Source organism: Ruditapes philippinarum, unplaced genomic scaffold (assembly GCF_026571515.1).
Source record: "Ruditapes philippinarum isolate M1 unplaced genomic scaffold, ASM2657151v2 ctg789_1_1_1_1, whole genome shotgun sequence".
NCBI lineage: Eukaryota > Metazoa > Mollusca > Bivalvia > Venerida > Veneridae > Ruditapes > Ruditapes philippinarum.
In genome coordinates, this window is record NW_026859418.1 from 50,288 (window position 1) to 74,932 (window position 24,645).

At 30.7% G+C, this 24,645-nt stretch overlaps 1 protein-coding gene across 1 annotated transcript; it reads left to right on the forward strand.

The window, feature by feature from the left end:
- The first annotated feature begins 1,756 nt into the window (after positions 1-1,756).
- On the forward strand, positions 1,757-24,645 carry LOC132756426 (homeobox protein orthopedia-like). Its single transcript, XM_060747498.1, has 4 exons — positions 1,757-2,496; positions 4,284-4,516; positions 16,583-16,802; positions 20,794-24,645. The coding sequence occupies exons 1-4, from the start codon at positions 2,427-2,429 to the stop codon at positions 21,078-21,080; spliced, it is 810 nt and encodes a 269-aa protein (XP_060603481.1). The 5' UTR covers positions 1,757-2,426; the 3' UTR covers positions 21,081-24,645.

Below are 24,645 nucleotides of genomic sequence, written 5' to 3' on the forward strand. Positions count from 1 at the left end.
TAAAAGATATAGTAATAGGCCTGTATGCATAAAGACATTTTGGACGGTTGGACATATCCAGTTTGTAGACATATGATTGGACATACCCAGTCAGTAGACGTTAAGACATTTTGGATTGTTAGACATATCCAGTCTGTAAACATTGGATGGTTGAACATATCCAGTCTGTAGACATATGATTGGACATATCCAGTCTGTAGATGTTAAGACATTTTGGACGGTTGGACATATCCAGTTTGTAAACATATGATTGGACATATCCAGTCTGTAAACATTGGATGGTTGGACATATCCAGTTTGTAGACATATGATTGGACATATCCAGTCAGTAGACGTTAAGACATTTTGGATTGTTAGACATATCCAGTCTGTAAACATTGGATGGTTGAACATATCCAGTCTGTAGACATATGATTGGACATATCCTGTCAGTAGACGTAAAGACATTTTGGATGGTTAGACATATCCAGTCTGTAAACATTGGATGGTTGAACATGTCTGTAGACATATGATTGGACATATCCTGTCAGTAGACGTAAAGACATTTTGGATGGTTGGTCATATCCAGTTTGTAGACATATGATTGGACATATCCAGTCAGTAGACGTTAAGACATTTTGGATTGTTAGACATATCCAGTCTGTAAACATTGGATGGTTGAACATATCCAGTCTGTAGACATATGATTGGACATATCCAGTCTGTAAACGTTAAGACATTTTGGCCGGTTGGTCATATCTCGTTTCTAGACATTCATACATTTTTGATGGTTGGACATACACAGGGCATAACCAGGTTTAAGATAATTTGCTTTGGTTGCATGGTTGGTCATATCCAGTATTTAGCTTTAGGCATTTTATTATAGTGCTTAAGATCCACGAACTTTAGCTGGTTCCTAGAAGAAGCTTAAAGGCACATTATGCCTCAGAAATACATATTTATCAAACACTTCAGAAATGTTAACCATGTGTTAAATAATGTTTTAATAATTGATTTAGAGCAAATTAGATGACTAACAGCTAAAGAAAGTAACGTTAAATGTGCAGTAATTGTCGTTAAGGTAGCAAAATGTAAACAAAGTAGTATTTTGACTTCCATACAATATACTCAGTTCATACAAATATACCAATTGCCAACAGAGCAAAGGAAGCAAAGATAGTTCATTTATAAATATGGCAAATGAATATTTTTTGGAAATTGTAACAAGATAAAAAAAAAGGGATTTGGATCGATTGTTTGTAGTTTTAATGTTTAAGTGTGCTACCTTAACAAAATGAAGTCATTCATCATCATCATCAACATCATCATCATCATCATCATTAGATCATGGAATCTTATACTGTCTTGTGCGTTTATGCTAGTTCAAATTAAAAAAAAACAACGAAAACAATGCCTGGGAGTTAATTACATAGAAAAAAGAACTAAAAAAACTTAATTCACTTTATCGATATCTGTAAAATTTAAAAAGTTAGAATGGAATTACTCATTTCTTATCATTCAAATCTTCAATATAGTTCAAATGTGAATACAAATAAATAATTGGTCATTCCGACAATTTCATACATATAACAAAATTGTACAAAAAATGTATTATGAAATTTTAGAGAAAAATAACATCCTGTCTTGTATTTGAAGTACATTTTTAAAATATTAAAACATTACATTTTAAATGTTTGCGTTTTTTATATCAATATATTTAATTCTAATTTCCTTAATGTAATGTTCTATTATCAGTCAATTAGTCGGCGTTGCAATTTTTACACAAATATTTGATCTATTTTATAAACTGATCTGTATTAAGAATACAAATCCAATGTACTGTTTAACATTTTCACCAAACCTGCAAATAAACTAAATTAATATCGATTCAACAACAATGAATCGTGATCAAATAAACTAATATTTTAATTCACGATCTTTTGAAAATACGTTACATGTCCATCATGAGAAATGCTAATAAACGGCTAAATAAAATAGTCTACTGTTCCATCGGCATTCAATTGATTTGTTTCCTTTATTTGAACAAGGTAGCCCTAGGTTTTCGAAAAAAGAGTGAAAATGTTTATTGAGGTAACAGATCTAAAGGTCCAAAGTTGTGAAAGTTATATGGAAGCAATGGCGAACGCAACAAAGGATCAATTACCATGGACAAACAGACGTGTCAATAATGCATCTCCCTGTCGATAGCCGCTACAAACACGAACCACCAGAACGCTGCGCTGAGGAAAGTCAATACATATTCATGACATCAAATATCGATAAGCCAATCGCGTTACAGTATTGCACGCGCCCTGCCTCCAGTAACGCAGCATCAATGATTCCCTGAATCTTCCCTTTTAAGGAATATTTCTGTTAATATAAATTGAACAAGAGTGGAAGTATTTCTAAAGAGACAAATTTCATCTAGTTAAAATAGACAGCTTGTTATGGATACACCACATGTCACAAACACATTGGATATGCCGGACCAACTAAGCCATGGACCTTCTTCTGCAGGTAAGAATTTCATTTACGATAAATATGACAAATCATTTGATAAGTAATCACATTTGTTAGTTTGTAAATGAGCTGCTAGAAAAACACATTACTCCTTTTTATTGCTATCCGCCGAGACTTAGAGCGTCAATTTATGTAAAAGTCATATATGTATACGAGACTGTTGGTTCGTCTTGTAGGTTTATAATGTCAAATAAAGAATGATATTATCATTTGTAATAGACATTTGATTTTTTTAAAATAAATTTAACGGAATTAGTGAAATTCGGGAACCGTATATAGATTGAAATAATCGTTCAATGCATTGATGAATTTAGATTTTACCTACATTCTTTAAAGCGCTAAGACCTGGAGATTTTATTAACAACTAACTATATACATGATTATACCAAAGTCAAACAATTAAAGAACGGCAGTGCGAATACAAATTGAAAGTAAAGGACTGAATGCTTCTTATTAATAAAAATATATATGCTTAAAAAATAGAAAAAAAATAATTAAAAAAAAAAACTTTACCACATTTGAGTAAATTATGAAAAATAATCTCTACTTTTAATGTTATGCAACTATGTTTTTAAGCTTTTTGTAATTAAATAATGATTTCATCACAAGTATATATACACGTATATGAAGTTTGTATACAATAGCCTTGAACATTTCAAAATCAAAATATTTGTTTTTAGATATATGAAATATTCTGAGGTAATAAATATTGTTATATGTTAACACCTTCATGACAATGGCATCAAAGCAAAGCAAGGTCTTCCTTTAATGTCGACATTTATGGAAATTTCAAATATGACTATATTTCATATGTTCAGTTTCTGTTTTTTGTTGCTGTTTTTTATGGAATGCATAGAGCAAAAAAAGTGTGTTGGATTTTTTTTTCAGCAAAGTGTCCAACTACTAGTATGATTTTTTTCATTTCTTCAAATAAATGAAATCAGTCAAACATAACAATATAAGTTTAATACGTGCTTTTTTACCTGAATTAATATGAAGCAGCTTCACATGTATATTTATTTTTTCTAATATTGATGACATCTGAGATTCACATTACCTGTGTATCTGGAGAAGAGTAAAACAGAATAGAACATAACATTTTTTTTATAAAACGTGGTACTAAAATTTTGAGTCAATCTAATTTGCGCATCAATGAAGAATATATTAGTGTTTTCATAAACAAAACAAACAAACAAAATATATTGTTAAAAGAAATAACAATACTTACTTTTAAGCATAAACAGTGATTTTTTGCAATTATAACTTCAATTTTTTTAAATAAATTGTGTCGAGGAGTATTTGTAATATTTTTCTGAAAGTTTCGAAATATCAAAAGTGGGGTTGATATTAAGAGAATATAATTTTATCATTGGCATTCCCGGAACCGGAAGTGGGCAATACATAGATACAATAAACAAAGTGTTCCGATTCTTAATTCATGTTGCGACTTTTTCTCATTAATTTTTCATCTATTGTACGTGAATTGTTTCCCCCTTTTTCTTTCTTTTTTTTTTTTTTGCTTGGTAAGCTTAAGTTCGTTGAATTTTGTCAAAATAAAATAATCGATGAAAGAAAATAATTAAAGAAAAAAATATTGTGCTCTTTTATCTAATGGAATCAAATGATTATATATGTATATGTGCATCAGTACGATTACTGTTTCTATTGTAATGTTTAAAATAATCACTCGTGAGTGACAGAAACTTATCAGACAGTAATTTTGTGTTAATTTCAACTTCCGGAGATTGTCGAACAATTTGGAATAAAGTCTGCGGTTATTTCAGGAGGGCATCTAAGCCCCGACACAAACGACGACGGCGACATGTATCATCACGATCACGTGTCTTCAGACCCCGGCGGAGATGACAAGCCGTCAAAACAGAAACGGCACCGGACAAGATTTACACCGGCTCAGTTGAACGAATTGGAGAGAAGTTTTGCTAAAACGCACTATCCGGATATCTTTATGCGTGAAGAACTAGCACTTAGAATTGGACTTACAGAATCCCGTGTTCAGGTATGTCGCCCTATTTTCAAAATTGTGAAACAAATTTATGACACCGCATTTCTACATTTACATTGGCATTTGTGAATGATCCTCACTTTATTTATTCCAATTTTCACTATTACTTTGATTTAGGAATCTGTGCAAAGTCTCTCGCTATCCATATTGTTTTTCCAATTTAATTAAACAACGAATGTTAAGACAATGGTACCATGTATTCAGTTATATGTTGTGTTTTGTATTTGATTTTAGTTGTTTATTTACTTTCAAACACGTAATCTGGCCGTTAGGAAGTGTTCAGAATAATTTCTATTTGAATCTATGTAATTTTTTGTATTGTTTGATTTAATTAATCTTCCTTTTTTGTGGGGGAAATGGGGGGGGGGGCGACGGGGGTGATTGTCGTCGGGGTGGAGGCAGAAATGGTTCTTAAAGTACCCAGACGGGCAGTAACGAATCAAGATTAATAATTAAGTATACATATTTGAGAGTTTGCGCATATTTGCGGACACTTTTTTATGCTAGTTTTATTGTTCTAAGCGCTAAATATATTTAACAAGAATAAATTTTATTGTTAACGTAATTTTCTGGTAGATCTGAGAAGAAACCACGTGTATATTTCTTACATTATTTTAGCATATTTGTAACGATCTTTCCCTGAAACGTTCAAACAGAACTTAATTAACATTACGGAGTCATAGCACAAAATAAGGATAGAAATTTAATTTCAAAATGAAACGTTCTGTGAAACATTTAACTTCTCTTACTTATTTCATTACAAATGTATTTTACTACACATAGATATCCATACAATGACATTCCTTGCAGATACAAAATATATAAATACAAAAGTTGTTCATTTTTCAGTGATTATACAAATAAATGCGATAGATATAAAATATATTCAGGATTTCATATAAAAGAGAACTAAGTATTTTTTTGGATGTTGTTCAAAATTATAAAAGATTTTTATTTCAAGTTTTCATACTATTCCTTATTATACATGGCACCGATCAATATTTTTCCACAGTAACTTAATTAAACAAAAAACAGTCGGCACTGCCTTTGATGTCTTATATTTATTACTCATTTGAAAACACGCAATGATTTAATGCATATATAGAATTTCATATACATGTAATTGCTAATCATAAAAGAAGATAAATATATTAAATAAGATATCTCTGAAAGTTGTAAAACATTTGTTTTAAATAAAGTTGCCATTTTTTTTTATTTCATTATTAATTTCGGATGATTTCACTCTCGATATTAATGCGCGCAATTGACAAAAAAAAAATCATGATTTCACAATAGCTTTATAATTTACTTTAATCGTACATGCGCAATTTTCCCTATAAAATAACATTAAAATAAATTAAGGACGTTTTGAACTGAGAGACAATGACCTTTCGTCCCCTTAATACTCGATCATCTTCAATTATTAAAATATGAAATTTCCGAACAAACGCATCTGAAATGAAAGTACCCAACATCAGCATTACTACATGCATATAATTAATGTCTTGATGCCTTATTATAGTGAAATATGAACTTAAAAATATGTATATATTAATTTAATTTTACCAGTGAACTATGGATAGGAAATATAAAAAAACACCCGGTCTATTATACTTTAAAAAAACACTTTAAGAATAAGTTAATGAATTTAACGAAGAACATTTTCATATACAACACTTTTCCAATTTTTAAGTAACAAAAAGTAAATATTTCAATGCAACCAATCATTATTTATTAACGCATAATGTTTGTTTTAATTATTTTATATCGCATTACATATGTTTGTATTTGAAAACTATTTCAGATATCTGTTGGCAATAATACCATGTAATTCATTGTATATTTTCTCCATTTGCTTATTTTTAATAATAATAATAATAATAATAATAATAATAATAATAATAAAAATAATAATAATAATAATAATTATTATTATTATTATTATTATTATTATTATTATTATTATTATTATTATTATTATTATTATTATTATATGCTTTACACAGTCTTGCCATGTATCATTTGCTTATCCTCATGGAATCGTGGATCATTTGGTCCAATGGAATATTGAAAATTGAAAATAAAACTTGTCAAATTTATATCATGAATTTAATTAACTTCTTACCACAGTCAAGATCTATAAATTACACAAGTTTATACAACAGACTTGATAGATTTATTTTCGCGAAGGCTTATAAAAACTATAATTTTCACTGTCTGTCTAGCTATTAATGAAACGTTAGAAATAACCATTCCAATTTTGACACTTATTGTGCCATTGTAAATAACATAACATAACATAACATAACATAACATAACATAACATAACATAACATAACATAACATAACATAACATAACATAACATAACATAACATAACATAACATAACATAACATAACATAACATAACATAACATATAGTTTATTAGCATAATATGTAAACAGGGCGCGCAAGAAAATACAAAATATAGTGAGTTTCCTCTTCGATAGAATCAGTTTTACATAACATACAATTTTTGATGTGGTGTTTCCCCCCTATACCTTCCCCCTTCGAATATCGCATCTTAACTTAGCGTATATTGATCGTTGAGTCAACTGTAACTGTAAACAATTCTCATTGGTAAATGTTGTCTTAAACGTTAAGCGAGATCTGAAATTTTATTGCGTTTTTTTTTATCTTTATAGTTGTTATCTCTTGCATAAACGAGACTATGATATTGTTTAGCAAGTCGGTGATAACTATTATAACATTTCTTGGACGAGTTTTAGGCAATTATATATGGAATGGCAGCGACTTATATCCCATTAATAGCGTTATGTGAAAGTTAGAAAATGCAGAATAAAAGTCGAAAAATCAAAATATTTACTATTAACTGGGGCATTCTTTTCCTTTAATAAAACAGCCAATGAATCAATTACATTGAAAACATACGACTTCGAATTATGAATATTTTTTCACTGATGCATGCATGGTATCAATGGTAGTACAATTCAAAGATTTAAAAAATTAATCATTATAGAAGAATATCATGATAAAAATATAATTCTATTTATATAAATATAAAGCCGCGCGTGTGTGCCTCGCTCAAAACTGCACCGTCATTAAGATTGTCGGTATGAATGTATGAAAATATATATATAATATGTGTTTCTTTAAGATATAACATAAAAAGATCAATCCTTCCAACATTTACCCGTGGAAATATATATAAAAATGAATATACATGCATATACATGTATATAGTGACGCATTGGAAATGCTTACATTTGCAATCTTATGCAGTACTAAATATATGATTTTCCGATAATGTTAACGACTAGGAAAACACTTTGATATATAAAGAGAATGTTGTTTGGTGTATTTTTTCGCATTAAGTAAATAAATATCTGGTGAAAATATATATGTTGGTTTTCTTTACTTTCCTTTAAACGAAAACCAACAACAGAAACAAAACAAACACAATTATTAATCTACCATTTTTATTTGCCAAAAATCTCATTTTTTTTCAGTATACTGTATATTTTTATGAATATGTTTTATACTTCATGTTCTTCTGGCGTCAGTTTATGCTCTTTTTTGTTCTTTCTTTGTTCTTTTCGATTGAATTTCACCTTTCTCCCCATTTTTATTAGGTCCAAATTACTGAATAGTTTTTTTTATAACAGCGTTTTGCATTTTTGACATTTGCAGCTGTAACATTGTGCATAATTTTCTTCTGTGATTTTTTCTGTAGTAAATAATGTTTGTGTGTACGTGTGTGTGTGTGCTTACTTGTCATAATTTATTCATCACCTAAAACTGTGATATAAAGCACAAACTGGCGAAGACAATTTCTATAAATTGCAATCGGTATTCTGATTGCCTCACGTAGTATCGAAGAAAGGTCAATATTTCACAAGATTGCTAGTAAGTTGACAACGCGTTCGCGGTTGTTTTTTCTTAAAAGAACCGTTGTTGACGAATTTATTGACAGTTTGATTAACTCTATTTGAGCAGACAGACTTCGTTGTCGTCTTTTGTTTCCAAAGAAACAGGCATCAATAAATAGACAGTTGTGTAATGGCATTCGTCAGCAGGGTCACAGTGGTCAATAATGTCAAGTTAAAAAACTCAGATGACAAGACTATGCAAGAGTGCTTGTATGTTTAACATCTCTTTTATGCTTCTAATTTGAATAGATATTTACACATAATCATCGCCTCCTTGGTGCTATTCTAATGCAGCGGTTTGTACCGAGTAGAAAAACCTTCATTGAATACTTGAATTAGATGATTTTAATTGGACATTTCTATTTATTAAAAGACCATTATGTCCCAAAAATGTATTTATTTTCATTTTTCAAAATCTTTTTAAGTTTGGTCTAACTTAACAGTGACCAAAAAATTACTCATCGGCCAATTACCTAAACCATAGTTTTCTTCTGTTGCTTCTTGGCAGTTACTATAGTTATAATGACTCAGGATTCTACCCATGTGACCGTACCGTCTAAACATGGTCTGCACTTCTCGCTATTTAGTCGATACATATTTATAAATTTTCCCTAAAATGATGAATGGTTTTGCCCAGTTTAATAAAACAGAAAAGTCTATTTAAAACTTTGAGCGTGGTAAAGACTTAATGAAGTAAAGGAAATGCTCTGATAAAAAAGTTACTAGGACAGTGGGACATATAAAAATGGGTTATTTTCATGAGTCATTCGCGACTGCAGACCTAATGCTTTTTAACTATGGCCTCATATTGAAATAAAGGAGGTCTAAAATGCGCTAGAATTTGTAAAAATATGATTACTTCTGTTTTGACGGCTCTTACTAAAGCGTTTGATCTAGGTTCCGGCAATGACTTCCATTTAAAGGTATTGGTCAACAAAGTTAAACAAGACGTCTAGGTCAGGTTTATTTACTCATATTAGTTACACCGTTTTCTTTTGTAATTCGACCTCTTTTCATCTCGCCGCTTTCAATACTTTATGAAGGAAATAGAATCTAGCCTTTCAAATAATCGTTTAAATATGAAATATTCAGCTCAGTTATTTAAACTCAAGTACAGTAAATATCTCATAATTATATAAACATTTCAAATAAAAAAACTCGACGAGGTAATTGCAGAAGGTGCGTATATTCTATATAATATATATTCTACATAATGTATATGTTACATAACGTATACATGCTACATAATGTATATACTACATAACGTATACATGCTACATAATGTATATGCTACATAACGTATACATGCTACATAATGTATATGCTATATAATGTATACATGCTACATAATGTATATGCTACATAACGTATACGTGCAATATAATGTATATGCTATATAATGTAAATGCTTTATAAGCTATATGCTATATGATGTATATGCTATATAATGTGTATGCTATATAATGTGTATGCTATATAATATATATATGCTATATAATGTATATATGCTATATAATGTATATGCTATATAATATATATGCTATATAATGTATATATGCTGTATAAGCTTTATGCTATATAATGTATACATGCTTATAATATATATGCTATATAATGTATATATGCTATATAATGTATATATGCTATATAATGTATATATGCTGTATAAGCTATATGCTATATATATGCTATATAATGTATATATGCTATATAATGTATATATGCTCTATAATGTATATATGCTGTATAAGCTTTATGCTATATAATGTATATATGCTATATAATGTATATATGCTATATAATGTATATATGCTCTATAATGTATATATGCTGTATAAGCTTTATGCTATATAATGTATATATGCTATATAATGTATATGCTCTATAATGTATATATGCTATATTATGTACATTAACTGAAAATTCACTAGCTTACAGACATATTCTAGTCGTAAGAATATTGTATGTCTATCAATTATAAACATTTCACGAATATTGTTGTTCTGAAAATCCAGCTACAAGGGAAAGTAGAATTTATTGTATTGAATTAATTGTATTTAACAGTCTGTCTGGGTAAGTGAATAAGTCAGGTCTCTAGTTCACAAAGATTTCAGGATCAAAATTTATATTCTAATTTTCTCTATTGTTTCTTCTCGTAGATTTTAAAAGATCTTAAAACTGATTCTTTGATCAGTTTATTCGTGTAATCAATATTATAAACATCATCACATAATATGTTTGTTTGATATGGCATCAAAATGTACCACATCATTTCAGCTTAATATACATAAAGTCATTGTGAATATAATAAAGTAATGGGAAAACACTCAGGATCATTCTGTTCTAAGGTCTATGCCAGCCACAGTGACGCAGTAGAGCTTGTTTGCGCTATCCGTGTTATCTTTTGAATACAAATTAATTTTGAGAAGTTGGCATTTGATATACATGTATTCTTCATCAAGTTCAAAGCATTAAAAGTTCGCCGATTTAAATCTAATGGTTAAAATTTACTAGTAACTCGCATCTCCATACACTGAACGTTGCATCTGAAAGTTCATTCAATATACAAGTAAACGATAAGGCGTACACATCTTAAAAAAGCAAAATATACAACTCACAAAATGTTCAAAGAAAATGAAAATAACATTAAAGGCACCAGACATTGCTACAGTTATAGGAACAAGGTGGGATTTTAATAACCCCTGGAGATAATATTAATTAACATACAGATTATTCCTATACAACTACGAAGCGCGGTCGATTTGGTTTTCATGCCTTCATAATGAAAATATTAACTTTTGCCACCGTTTTTCCATTATCGTAGCGTTCCGGGAATCTAGGCTCGCGTTTTCACTGTACACGGCTACATTTGTTTGTAGTAAATGCTGAACACCGTTGCGTGTTTCCTGGCGAAGTTTCGGATTTCATACGATGCGGGTCGTGAGCGAATCCCATGGGTTCGTTCACGTGCCAGAGCGAATCCGGATAAGTGGTGTAAAAGAAAATTAATTTCAGTACAAACACAGCTAATTTTCCACATTATTGACAGTTAGGTTAATTTGAAAAATTGAAAGAGCAAATAATCGTGTTATAATAAAAAACAGGAAATAATATCTTGTTTCTACGGATATTAGCGCTTCTCGGTGAAATAAATCTTGTTTTATTTTTGTATCGTTATATATTTATATACATGTCAATTATAGTAATATCAGGTATTAATCTTTCCTGTAAAATAATAAATAATAATTTGTTTGTGAGAATGTAACATATGGATAAATATTCGTGACATAAAAGTACGTAAGCAATCGTTGATCACACGGTATTTGCTCTCGGAATTTTATTTAAAAAATCACCGTATTTGATAATAATAATTATAACGCTTTATAGTAATTTGGTAACATCTTCTTTCTTTCTTTCTTTCTTCTTTCTTTCTTTCTTTTTTTCTTTCTTTTTTCTTTCTTCTCTCTTTCTTTCTTCCTTACCGCTTTATTGAAGGCGACTTTACTTTCATAAACATATACATGCTCACTGATGAACTTTCTTTGGATTTTAAACATTTATATCAGATCAAAAATGGTCTTCACAAAGTAGTTCGTTTTTTCTATTTTTATAGATCCCCCGGATACTTGTAAATTTCATACATATAAAATGGAACGAAAAAACAAACTGGCAGTTCTTTATAATAGACCAAATTAATTTGACAAGTAATAGGTTATGTACATAGTTTTCACATTCACTTATTCAAATAAGACATAAATTCAGGAAGAATTAGCTAGATTTTAATAAATTTATACAATAAAAGTATTTTTCCCAAAGATGAGCATACATGTAGTATATTTCTAAGCGAAAAAGGACAACTTACAACAACAACAAACAACATCAACATACAGATGATGATGGTGATTATAACAATGATAACAAAAACAACAGCAAAATGGTGAGGTTGATGATGAGTCGTAATAATAACAACATGCATAATTATAACAATTATACTAATAAAACAAAATATATGTAACAGAAGACAGCAATATAAATATTTTGCCTTTATCTATATGACACGGGTCCGTACTTTATTCCTATTTTTATTTTCGGTTTTATTCGTGGTTTGGGTCACATGATGTCTATATAACGATAATAATGTATCATCATCTGTCTTTGACGTCAATCTATACAATATACATGTACATGTATTCACATTTTTTAACAAAGTGATTAGTAATATTTTGATGTCAACAATAGAAATGACGTGAACTTGAGGGGGATATTAAATATATTTTTTATTTATATTTTTGTTTAGAAGATGAAATTAGTTGAGTGTTTGAACCAATATAAAAACGTGAGCATATAACGGTGCACAAAGCAAAATGGTACCACATTAAAATAATTAAAACACAAGTTCGTTAAAAAATATTGAAAAGCTAGTTATTTGCAAAAGCAAACCGTGTTTCACCGACAAAAAGCAAAAAAGTTCACTTTACATACAATGAAAAGTAATTTATATTATTATTTTTTTAATCTTTCAATTTTTATTGTTAGTACCGATCGCACGTGCATGTCGGTCTTCTCGTCTTGACTCGAGTGTTTGAAATCGTCGTGCGTTTCTAGAAAAGAAAATAATCGGCGGAAATTTAACAATAATATTCTCTCGGGGGTTGTTCTACGAAGTCTTCAAATATTGGTTAATAAAGATCAAATATTTAGGAAGCGCCTGACATATAGATGAAGCCTGCAGTTTATTGAGTACATTGCAACTTGCATAGGGGAACTTTGTTTACTTTACACGCATGGGTACACATAATAGATTAAATAAATGCCCATTAAACTGTTTACACCCGTTTTTAAAGTCAATTGTTGCAAATATGTATAATGTTTACTTTGTAAACGATAGTTTTTAGACACATTCTCTTCATTGACCCAGGCGTCATCATATTAGTTTATAATCGGAGGGGAGTGTCATTCACGTATCGAATCTATTGATCATTTTACCTTTAACCCCGCTTGACTTTACCTTATTTATAATTTGTGGGTTTCAAAATTATTTTTTTTTTGCAAAATAAATTATCAGTATTCAGATTACTGCTGTGCAGGCTACCCCAAATATATGCTGTTGACATAAGAGAGACAATCATTAACACTGGCGACAGTCACGTGCCAGTGAAAGTCACGTGCAGATGATTAAAATCTTGAAAGACATCTGTAAAGTTATAACATCGTCACACACTATTTCATTCGGATTTAGCACTGTTTTAAAATGTGTTAAGGGGTCTTACACTCAACCCAGAACACATGAGTTTGTGCCATAATTCTCATCATTTCTGCTTTGGTTCAGAACCCGAACTTGGCCTTATTAGTGTTTGATTCTTGGAAAGTTAAACTGAACGGTCGACTGATATGCGGAAAGAAATAAACAACATACTTGTAAACATCAGCAAAAAATTCAGTCCCTTTGAGTCATACACTTCGCATACACAGACAGTCGACAGTTACAACGTTATATTGATATAACTTTATAATTTAAAAATCAAACTAGCTGCACATTAAATAAACATACATACAGTATACATAACACTGTAGTAAACACGAATTTTAAAATAAAAATCATATCAAAATACGAATTTTGAAATATGTGAAAATTGGTCAACATGACAAATGAATATGACAACAAATCAACCATTAAATCCCTGGAACCGGAAGTTATCACCATTTTCCACCGACCGTTATAGACTGTAGATCCAGGCCAGCCTGCACATCAATGCATTATTTGATTATCGACAGTTCTATAAATAAATGAATAAATAAATAAATAAATGAATAAAAAATAAATAAATAAATAAATAAAAAATAAATGAATGAATGAATGAATGAATGAATGAATGAATGAATGAATGAATGAATGAAATAATAGAAATGAATAAAAATTGGTCCAGCACACCTAAAAATTCAGCAGGAAAATGCTTAAACATTTAGTGACAATTAGTGTTTGTTAGTAAGCATTTATAGACCTTAATTCGTCAAGAACGGCACAGCCGTTTGACCCATTTAATTTGGTAAAATAATGCTTACTATACTGTATAATGAACACTAACCAATTTAGTGTTTGAAATTATTTCTTTATATTATATTATATATTATTTCTTTTATTTCTAAGTGTTTTAAATTATTTTTATTAACAGTCGATTTACTAGACTGATTAACAGTTTGCCGAGTTACCAAAGTAAATGTGTTACGATTCATTTGAATTATTGCAATCCTATTGGATCAACATGAGTTCAAACACTAATATCGCATAAAAAGATTTCTTTTTCATTTTTATTAACATATTAAAGGTAGTGGTGTTGTTTTTTGTTGTTGTTGTTTTTTTGTTCACAGTATATAATATTAAAATAGATCATGAATCATTAAGAGTGAGTCATAATTTGAATTTAAGATGTCTAGAAAAATTGTGATCGATTTCTACAGAAATGCACTATGTAGCAATATTTTTGAAAATGATAATGAAAATAAACATTATTGTTGTTGTAGCTGCTGATGTTTATTTATATGTAATTTGCATACAGACCCTAAATATATCATTGTTAATTTTTAGATATACATGTATAACATTAATTAAAATTCTGTAAAAACACTGACTGACAACAAAAGAAAATTTTCTCCAAAAAGCAAAAAAAAAAAAATGATTTGCTTGTAAGCTAGGTAAATGTTAATAATCTTACATATGTTGTTGCTGGGTTTCTTTCTCTGTCTCTCAAAGAGACTCAGAGACTGAACATTATTGTATATTGTATGTTACTTTAAAGTAATATTCAGATCGAGGCTTGTAGTAAATCAATCCACGTCTATTGAATGAAGTCCCACAGCCTCCGTATCTTTCAGTTTACCCCGGATAATGGCCCATGTCACGAATGCACCACTAACTACTTAAAGCCCGTCGGGAAACAACTTTCGTCTTTAAGAAATTAGCTGTCAATTTCTGCCAATATTTGAGATCAACGGGTCGGTTCTCTAGAGAGTTTCTTCTAACTAGAGTCACGAAATACTTAGTAGTGAAAAGCAGCTTCACCGTCTGCCTCAACATTAAACATTTCTCCCCTAATTTTCAAAAGCATTATCTAGAGGAAAAATGGAGAAAAAAATACCTGTCAGTGATAGACTTTCATAATACATCATACTAATTAAAAATCAAGAAACATGCAGGAGTCAGGACTGAAGTTGCAACAAACTTGCATTTATATACATGTATATATTTCTATTTGTAGACTTAACTTCAACACTTCCGGCATATTATTTGTAGAAGATTTTATTATAAGAATTACTGTACTGTAGTGACAAAATTCATCTATATATACGTGCATGTAATTAAAATCTAATAGAATGTCGAAATTCTGGGACCTAACAATACGCGAGTGATTTCAATTAACGGGTTTGTCGACTTGTGTTTGATCCTTTCCCACATGACTTATTTCATTGGACACAACTTACACTTTAGAGATCTTATGAGATTTTTTACTTCGCATCATCACAGTAAATTGCGACTTTCCAGCTTTATAGGTAGAGAAAGATCCCAGGTACCCCTCCATGCATTATTTCAATCACGAACGGGCACCTGAGTAGAACCATCGATGTTCTGTAAGCTAGCTGGATAGCTTCCTCACATGAAAGAATCCAAAGTCGCAGGCGAGATTCAAACCCTTTCGAAACCCTCATACTGAAAAGGGACGAAAAGTTACCTCCTGTTAAGATATGAGTGCAAAGGCCATATAGATGTACTAAATTCTAGGCATTCCCAATTGATAGATGTTTTAAATAACATTTTTGAAATATTCATATGCACTGAATTTTTGCGTGCGTAACAGAATCTCATAAATTATCGTGACAGTCGTTGCCCTTATTTTCAGGAATATTTTTTTCTAGGAAAATTCACTGCAGTTTCTGCTCATATTGTCCTTCTTTAAACTCTTTAAACGTTTTTGCTTAACCAACAAATAGGTAAATTGTTTGTTATATTCTGAGAGTAAGATACAACCATTATCACATGCCCATACATACACACCATAGTGTGAGATAAAGTGAAGTTCACCAACAAAATAATTTTGAATTTAATATATTTTATATTTTCTATGATTTATTTTAGGTCTGGTTTCAAAACCGACGTGCCAAATGGAAGAAAAGGAAGAAGACAACAAATGTTTTCCGAACACCAGGGGCGCTGATGCCAACAGCGGGGCTTTCACCTTTTGGTGCTATGAACGACCCTTTGTGCTCCTTGTATCCAAGTGACACGAGATGGTCGTCCCAGATGGCGCCGCCTCTCAATGCAAATCACCTCGCCTTTTCGACTTTACCTAGACAAGGTGAGTTCGAGACATGCAGTTTATTTCTTTCAGCATGTTAATATTAGTTATATATTTTTTTCTTTTATCAATTCAGTAGGGAATACGCCTTATTTTTAGTTGTTTTTGGTCTTTTATTTACCAAAAAATATACAATCCCATTTTATACAATCCAATTCCGCTGTATAATTGTTTTGGTGTGTTAATAACCGAGAGTGATGAATCGTTAGTTCTTATTTGTTTCACCCAAACCTTATAAAAAACTTTTATTCATGCGTCTTTCCCCCTTTTTTTTGTTCAAACATTTATCATCATAGCCTTTGTGACTCAAGGCAAAAACCCTCAGAGAGAAACAGTGTAAAACACTAAAGAGATATTAATATAAAACATGTATATATTTGAAATCGCCGATTTAAATTTAAGACACTGCGATCAAAGGAATTATTTTGATTTAGTCTGGAAGTTGCTGCGATTTCCATAACAGGATAATGTTTATTCTGTTTGATGTATATATTTGAGAATTTCGATACAATAATAATAACCCTCTCTAAAAATTCCAATGAGTAGATTAGTATATAGAAAAATAATTATTTCATGTAAAACGGCATAACCAAGTAGTAGAATGCTGAGTGCGTAAATCAACTTCATATTGGTGAAAAAAATCAAAATATTAAATACATGTAATTCATTTTCCCAGCAACATTTGTGTTTGAGCACATTTTCCCCAGCAATAATTGTTTTTAAGTACTTACTGGTAACTTTTTATATAATTAACAAATAGTCAGAAATATGTCCATTTCTAAATGCGGAAGCTTTTAGCAAGGACTGTACCAACTGACAGTCTCAGCAAGGCGGAGCCTTTACCAGACTTTGGAAATCTAGACGGAGTTTTTGGTTATAATTGACTAATGCCTTATTTATAGACATACATGTACATGTATGTTTTTTTCATTTATATCTTACTAGATTCTCGCTGGCTGTTATCACAGTCGATTGGGCTGTGGAACTCCAAAACACCTTAAAATCAAAATAATCCTAATTAATCTCAGCACATACACTTACCATGTGTATCAATATAACTGACTATATATACGCTGTTTTGAAAAACAACAACAGCAACAAAAACAATTAAATTAGTGTCTTTGATACGAAATATGTATATTGTCCGTCGAAATATGCTGGGTTTTTGTTGTGGTTGTTGTTTTCAATACAGCATATATTAAATTTTATTGATTTATATGATAAGTACATGTGATGAGATTTTAAATGCTTGTTAAGGCGTTTAGAGCTTCACACCCCAAATGTCTGTGGTCTGTAGTTAATGTAGATCCTCTATATATCCTGTAATTAACAAGTGTGCGTTTGATTCATTTGTTTGGTCAATAATGATAATAAATATCGTCAAATATCCCCTTTCTATGGTGGCATATTTCTGCCACCAGATAACCTGATAACTAACTAGTTAATTAAGAGCTCAACTAGTTACGTAACTAGTTGACCTGATACCTAACTAGTTAATTAAGAGGTTAACTAGTAACGTAACTAGTTAACCTGATACCTTACTAGTTAATTAAGAGGTTAACTAGTTACGTAACTAGTTAACCTGATACCTAACTAGTTAATTAAGAGGTTAACTAGTTATGTAACTAGTTAACCTGATAACTAACTAGTTAATTAAGAGGTTAACTAGTTACATAACTAGTTAACCTGATACCTAACAAGTTAATTAAGAGGTTAACTAGTTATGTAACTAGTTAACCTGATAACTAACTAGTTAATTAAGAGGTTAACTAGTTACGTAACTAGTTAACCTGATAACTAACTAGTTAGTTATATGGTTATCTGGTGGCAGAAATATGCCACCATACCTTTCATAACAAAAAATAAAATACTATACTGCTGTACAGGTTATTACATTACGTGCAACCATCGGTTACAGCTTCTGTACAAACCAGGGGAAGTAACCGCTGCAAGGAGTTTGAGGAGTAGGGTGTTTTTGCCCGCTTGTATCATTATTGGCAAGACAAAATGAGTCAAATGCCCGTGTAATAAAATTAAATGGATGCTGGACTTTTTTTTTTTTAAACTGCCATTTTGAGGATATACATGTACATTTAGTTGTTAGTTTCAGATACACAAAAATTGCTTGTTTAAAATAGCGCTGCTTGTCTTGCTTTAATTTTACTGATTTTATTTAATGTTCCCGATTAATTTTTATAGTTTGATGTTGTACTTTTGTTTCATTTTCATTTCTCCATTTTCCTCTTTAACATTTCACGATATTATACTAACTTGTTTTGTTGTATTTTCCTGTTTCAGTCAACTTTCATGCTTCTGAATATCCGCATCAGATATTTTCAAGGCAAATATTGTTCCGATAATTGAAACATGAAGTTTGTATTGGCCTTGAATCTTAACTACATAATTTTCCTTGATAATAGTGAAAATGTTGAATAATTTTATCAGGAAATGACCTAAAAATATCAAGAACATAGGCTGTTCAGTTTTCAAACAAATGTTGTTTTTCTGCAACAGTATGATCATGATGGCCGTATATCACATGTATATATCTCACATGAGAATTACTGCTAGACAATGCACTAATTTTGACAATACCGAAGTACGGAGTATTGGTCATATTCAAGGTCACCCATGGTCAAATTTTGAATTCACACTAAAAAGTGAACCATTGAACCAAATTCAAAAACTGTAAGCCAGAAATTACAAATTCTTTATGCTGATCATTACTTAGGTCACCCGATGTCGACTTTTATTGCCACATCTGTCCAGATTTGCAGGATATAGCTTTATACTTCAAAAGTAAGTCACTGGATGGTGTTCAAGGTCAAATACCCATGCAGTTTTTTTTTCACAAACACGTAAGAAATATGTGACCCGATGGATGGGGCCCAATTTCGTCATTTGTAGGGGAACACTAGATAATGCTGTCAAAACTCAAGCCTATAAACAATTAAGTTTTCCACAAGAGGACTTTCTTGGAATTTCACTGAATAAGTCGTCAGTAGATTAATTATTTTTAAACTATCCGATGCATAAAGAAATCAGTCCTTTCATTGATTGAAACCTCGTGGTTGCAATAATTAATTTGATTCAAATTAATTCAGAAATGAAACCGCTATCGTGCAGACCATGTTACCGTGTAGACCTGGCATATCATGCCTAACAGCATCATGTTTTTGCCCTTTGGGCGACATATCTCTGAAAATTTTAAATCATTCAGAGGATCATGTTTTCATTACAACTGAAAGGAGGTTGAGAGAAGCTGACTTATTTTTTTTTCCGTTACCATTTGTATATTTTATCAATTAACCATTATGATCACTGACCATTAACTTGTGTCTGATATTTTTGTATCATTCCCTGATCGATGATCAATGTTTTCACTAATCTCGTAGGAAGTTGTGTGTTTTTTCTAGATTCATAGTAAAGGTTCAAACGTTAACGTCTGTGGTAACCACGACAATATCGCTTTGGTGAGCGCACAGTCAACCATGGCAGGTAGCCACCGTCATCTGTTGGCTGTGAGACTAGAATTTCAAAATCATGAGGGGAAGTGGTATCAACTTAAAATCCTTATTCAGCATTAGTATCACGAGAGCATTAATTAGCTCATTATTTACAGTCAAGTTTAGATATGCTAGTGAGATCTTGTGTTTAACATAAGCGTAAAATAATTTAGGAGCCAATTTAAATCAGGATTGCTTTATTTGATCGTAATTTAAAGTAAAACCACGTTTCCCTCCGATTAAAAATAAAAATAAAACCTTAAGACTTGAAATAGAACCGTCAGCTATCATAAAGTTTTCATTGAATTATTTTTATCAGTGACTATTCTTGAAAGATTTTATTGCAGAACATAACAACAACAACAAATACTTTAAATTTCTCCATATAATTTAATCAGAATCTTTCTTCTTTATTTGCCTTTTTTCAATCTGACACCTTCCAAAACTATTATACTAACCGTCTTGTATTTTTTCCTCTTCTTCAGGGATATCCCAAGCTTTTCCGGGCCAGATGTCCGGCTTTGATCCAATGAATGCTGCCGCTTCTTTAGCCAACAATATTTCAATGAGCAATGGTACGTCAGTGTACAATACAAATTATGGACTTTCATCTCAGACTTCTGCTACCCCTTCGCCGCCTACCTCGATCCCGAATTCACAAATGACGTCATGTGGAATTCCGGATATAGGTGATGCATGGCGCGGGACAAGCATAGCATCTTTACGGCGAAAAGCGCTTGAGCATTCAGTGTCCTTGACTGGGTTTCGCTAGAACAGTTCTTATTCATTGTAAATATCAGATTCATATCGTAAAATTTGCATAGTTAATATTGTTGACAATATTATTTAAAAATAGCGGCAAAAGAACTTTTCCTTCAAAATAGATTATTTAAGAAGAATTTAGTTATTTTAAGCAATCAGTCACGACTGCTTTACCATAAAGAGTTGTGCACCAGTCAGTTGTAACCATGACAACCCATACTCGGGAAATGGCGGGAATATTAGCGGAATTAACAATTCTCTTTCATCCGTCGGGGTCAATGCAATTGTTTTGATTTGGCACTAAAATGGCCAGGGATACGTCTAAATCATACAGCGGGGATTCTGCATTTACCAGGGATTTGAAGATCCAAGTCTAAGTTCCCGCTTATGCTCAGACAGGAGATACCCTGGTTACAAATGGCTAGTACACACAATTGTTTTGCTTTAGAACGGGGACATATTATAATGGGACAAGCAACTAGAGATTGGCGCAACATTATCTTTTCGTTATGTAAGGCGCACACGTGCCGCCTTTTTGTAATGTTGATCGTTGCGAAAGGGTGCCTTTTTGTCGTAGCAAGCGGTGTAATTAAGAGGAATATAAGCCAGTTGGCATAAGAATTTAATAACCCTTTTGTATCTCAGTGGTTTTATCATGATGCCATGAAGTGGTTTTAACATGATGCCTTTAATTATTAAAGTTTTTTTTTTCAATGTATGTTTTATCTGGGACAAACGATAATATTCTATGTCCCAGGTTTTATAAAATTATGCCTCAGGATTTATAAAAAAAAACGACTTAAATGAGCGAATTACTGTCAATTTGAACACCAGCATAAAAATCGACAGTTGCTTGTTATAATGTGCCCCAGTTCAGAATAAAGCTAGAATGTTGTAATATAATAATTTATATGGATGACTTTGTTGTTGAGGATAAATATATTGTATGGTGTAATAATCAGTTTTCTGGTATGTTCAAATCAGTCTGGTCTTGTCTGTACACCTCATCATAATGATAAAGAAAACGAAAAGATATATAACTTAGCTATTACTTGACACGATCATCGAACGTTGTGAATTTAAAAAATAATACAAGAAATATTGAGACCAGTCAAAAAAACTAGCATTTTGATTGGCCCGATTTCAAATCTTTTCTTTGAACCAACCAATCATAATCCGACGTTTTGACTGGTTTCTGTATTAAGACTGTATCTATACTGTTGTGGACGATTGCATATCAAATATAGAATTTATCAATTGGTTTTATTTGTCATTTATCACTTTGTGGCACTATGGCACTTTTTGTTCATGTCAAGTCTTTGTAAATATTTATGTTATTTATTGAAATGAAAGACTAATTTTGTATATAAGGGAGATCTGGCCACGGTCATCTTCAATTTCTATGTAAAATCATTCATAATCTTAATTTTTCTTCCATAAAGTTATGAATTTTTCAAATTTAATCAGTCTTCAAAAATGGCTTCTAATTGGTCGATTTTGGTAAAAGATTAAAAAAAAAACACAACCAAACAAAATAAAAACAATTACAAAATTCCTCCCTGTTTTCAGATTGATTTCAAAGTATATGTTTTGATTTACTACTTGTGTTTTTATTTTTTATCATTAATTTAGTCTATATTAGACCACTAAGCCAACTTCCTGAATGCTTTGAATATTTTACGAATATTAAGCTAGTTTCCTTTTTTTAGGTTGTTTTTTTTAATTGATAATAAATATATAATATCTATGCTATTATTGGTGAAATAAACTTTGTATAAATCACTGCATATCACTTACAATAATTAGTTATTGCATTTTGTTATGTTATATTTTTCAATTCAAATATTATAACATCACTAATTTTTTTATATGTTATCCTGCAATTATTATAATAAATTTTAATTATTTTTTTCGTGTAACCATATTAAAGTCTAAAGTCATCTTCTTAACTTGCATCGTTTTCCACGCTTAAATAAAAACACTAGAAAACTACTTAAAAACAGTAGAAACTGGCTTTGTTTCCAGATTTTTTTTCAGCTTATAAAATTAAAAGAAAATTTGATAGTTTGATGTTTATATGAAATATATCTCACAACATAATAAAAATATTCCACTTTTACAGTGAAAATATTGCAATTTTTTCACTTCAAGGTGAAATATAGAAAATATGCTCTCAAAATAAACAAATATCTTTATCATATCATATTAAAGTACCTTTATTGAAATAAGTAATGTTTTTAAATATTGAATCAAACAGGTGACATGTATCAGGGGCATTATCATTGTGTTACAAACTAGAAGTGGAATAATATTATATGTTAGAGAAGATTTCATTCTGATTTATTGAATAATATATATGCATAGACTGTTGGTTTTAACAGAATCTACCTATACAACCAGTACAGACGAAGATCAGCCTGTTTCTTCATGGGTCTGATCATGGTCTGCACTGTTAGCTGCTCATTCAATACACATTTTGAATTTTTCCCTAAAAAGTATGGTTTTGTCCAGAAAAATGGACAAGTCCATTTAAGATATTAATTGTGCTAATAGTTAAAAACTCTTGTTAAAACTTAACAAGGGGTAACATTGTACAGTTTTAAAGGAGCATGCCTCCAGATTTGTGGAAATTTATAATTGTTCTTATAGGTAAAGATGCTGTCAATTGAACAATTTATCTAAACAATTGTCACTTACTTTTCTACAGAAATTACTTGACCTTTTCAAAACACGCAGACATTCTTCAAATTGTGTTATACATAGGGGAGAATTTCATTGATAAAAATAGCAAAGTCTGTCATTTTTCATATTTTGCATAACACATCAAAAGTTTCACCTTGATTTCTAAAGCTTTGCATATATTTTCCTTTAGATTTTTAAGATTTATTTTACTCATCTGTAGGCATGCTGATTTAAAATCTATATTGTATATTTTACAACTTTTAAGTCAATATAATTTATTTATCTCTTTGTGTTTGCTTGATGTTTGTAAAAAGACGAAATGTTACATTAAAGAATACTTTTTCTTGAAGGTTAAAAAAATGAATATTTGGTTTCAAAATGTTAAGAAAATAAAATATCATTAAAAACATTGTAAAGGATTTTGAACAGAACTTTGTGTAAATATCCAACAATAAGTTTTATGATGAATATCAGACGAGAATGTTGTGCCCTGCATGAACTTATTTTTTTTATTTACTGAGAAATGATGATTATTTGAAAATGTATTAATTGACGTATTATTTGATATTTTCATTTATCAATCATTCACAGTTTCAATCTTCTATTTGACAATGATAAACATTTGTTTGCTATCAGAACATTCCGAAGGTTGGTTACGACAACAGGACGGGTCCACGCCAAGTGCCTCGGTCACAAATGACCATATACCCACAAGGTGTTGGCCAACATTGTTACAAATGGATGATCACTTATCATTATCATATTCATTGTTTATTACTATGATGTCACATTTTTTTTTCATTTTTGTGTGCAAGTTTAGATATACAATTAATAATGTAAGCTTTTATTCATGTAAAGGTACATTGTATGTCTATTGGAAGCAATATTCATGT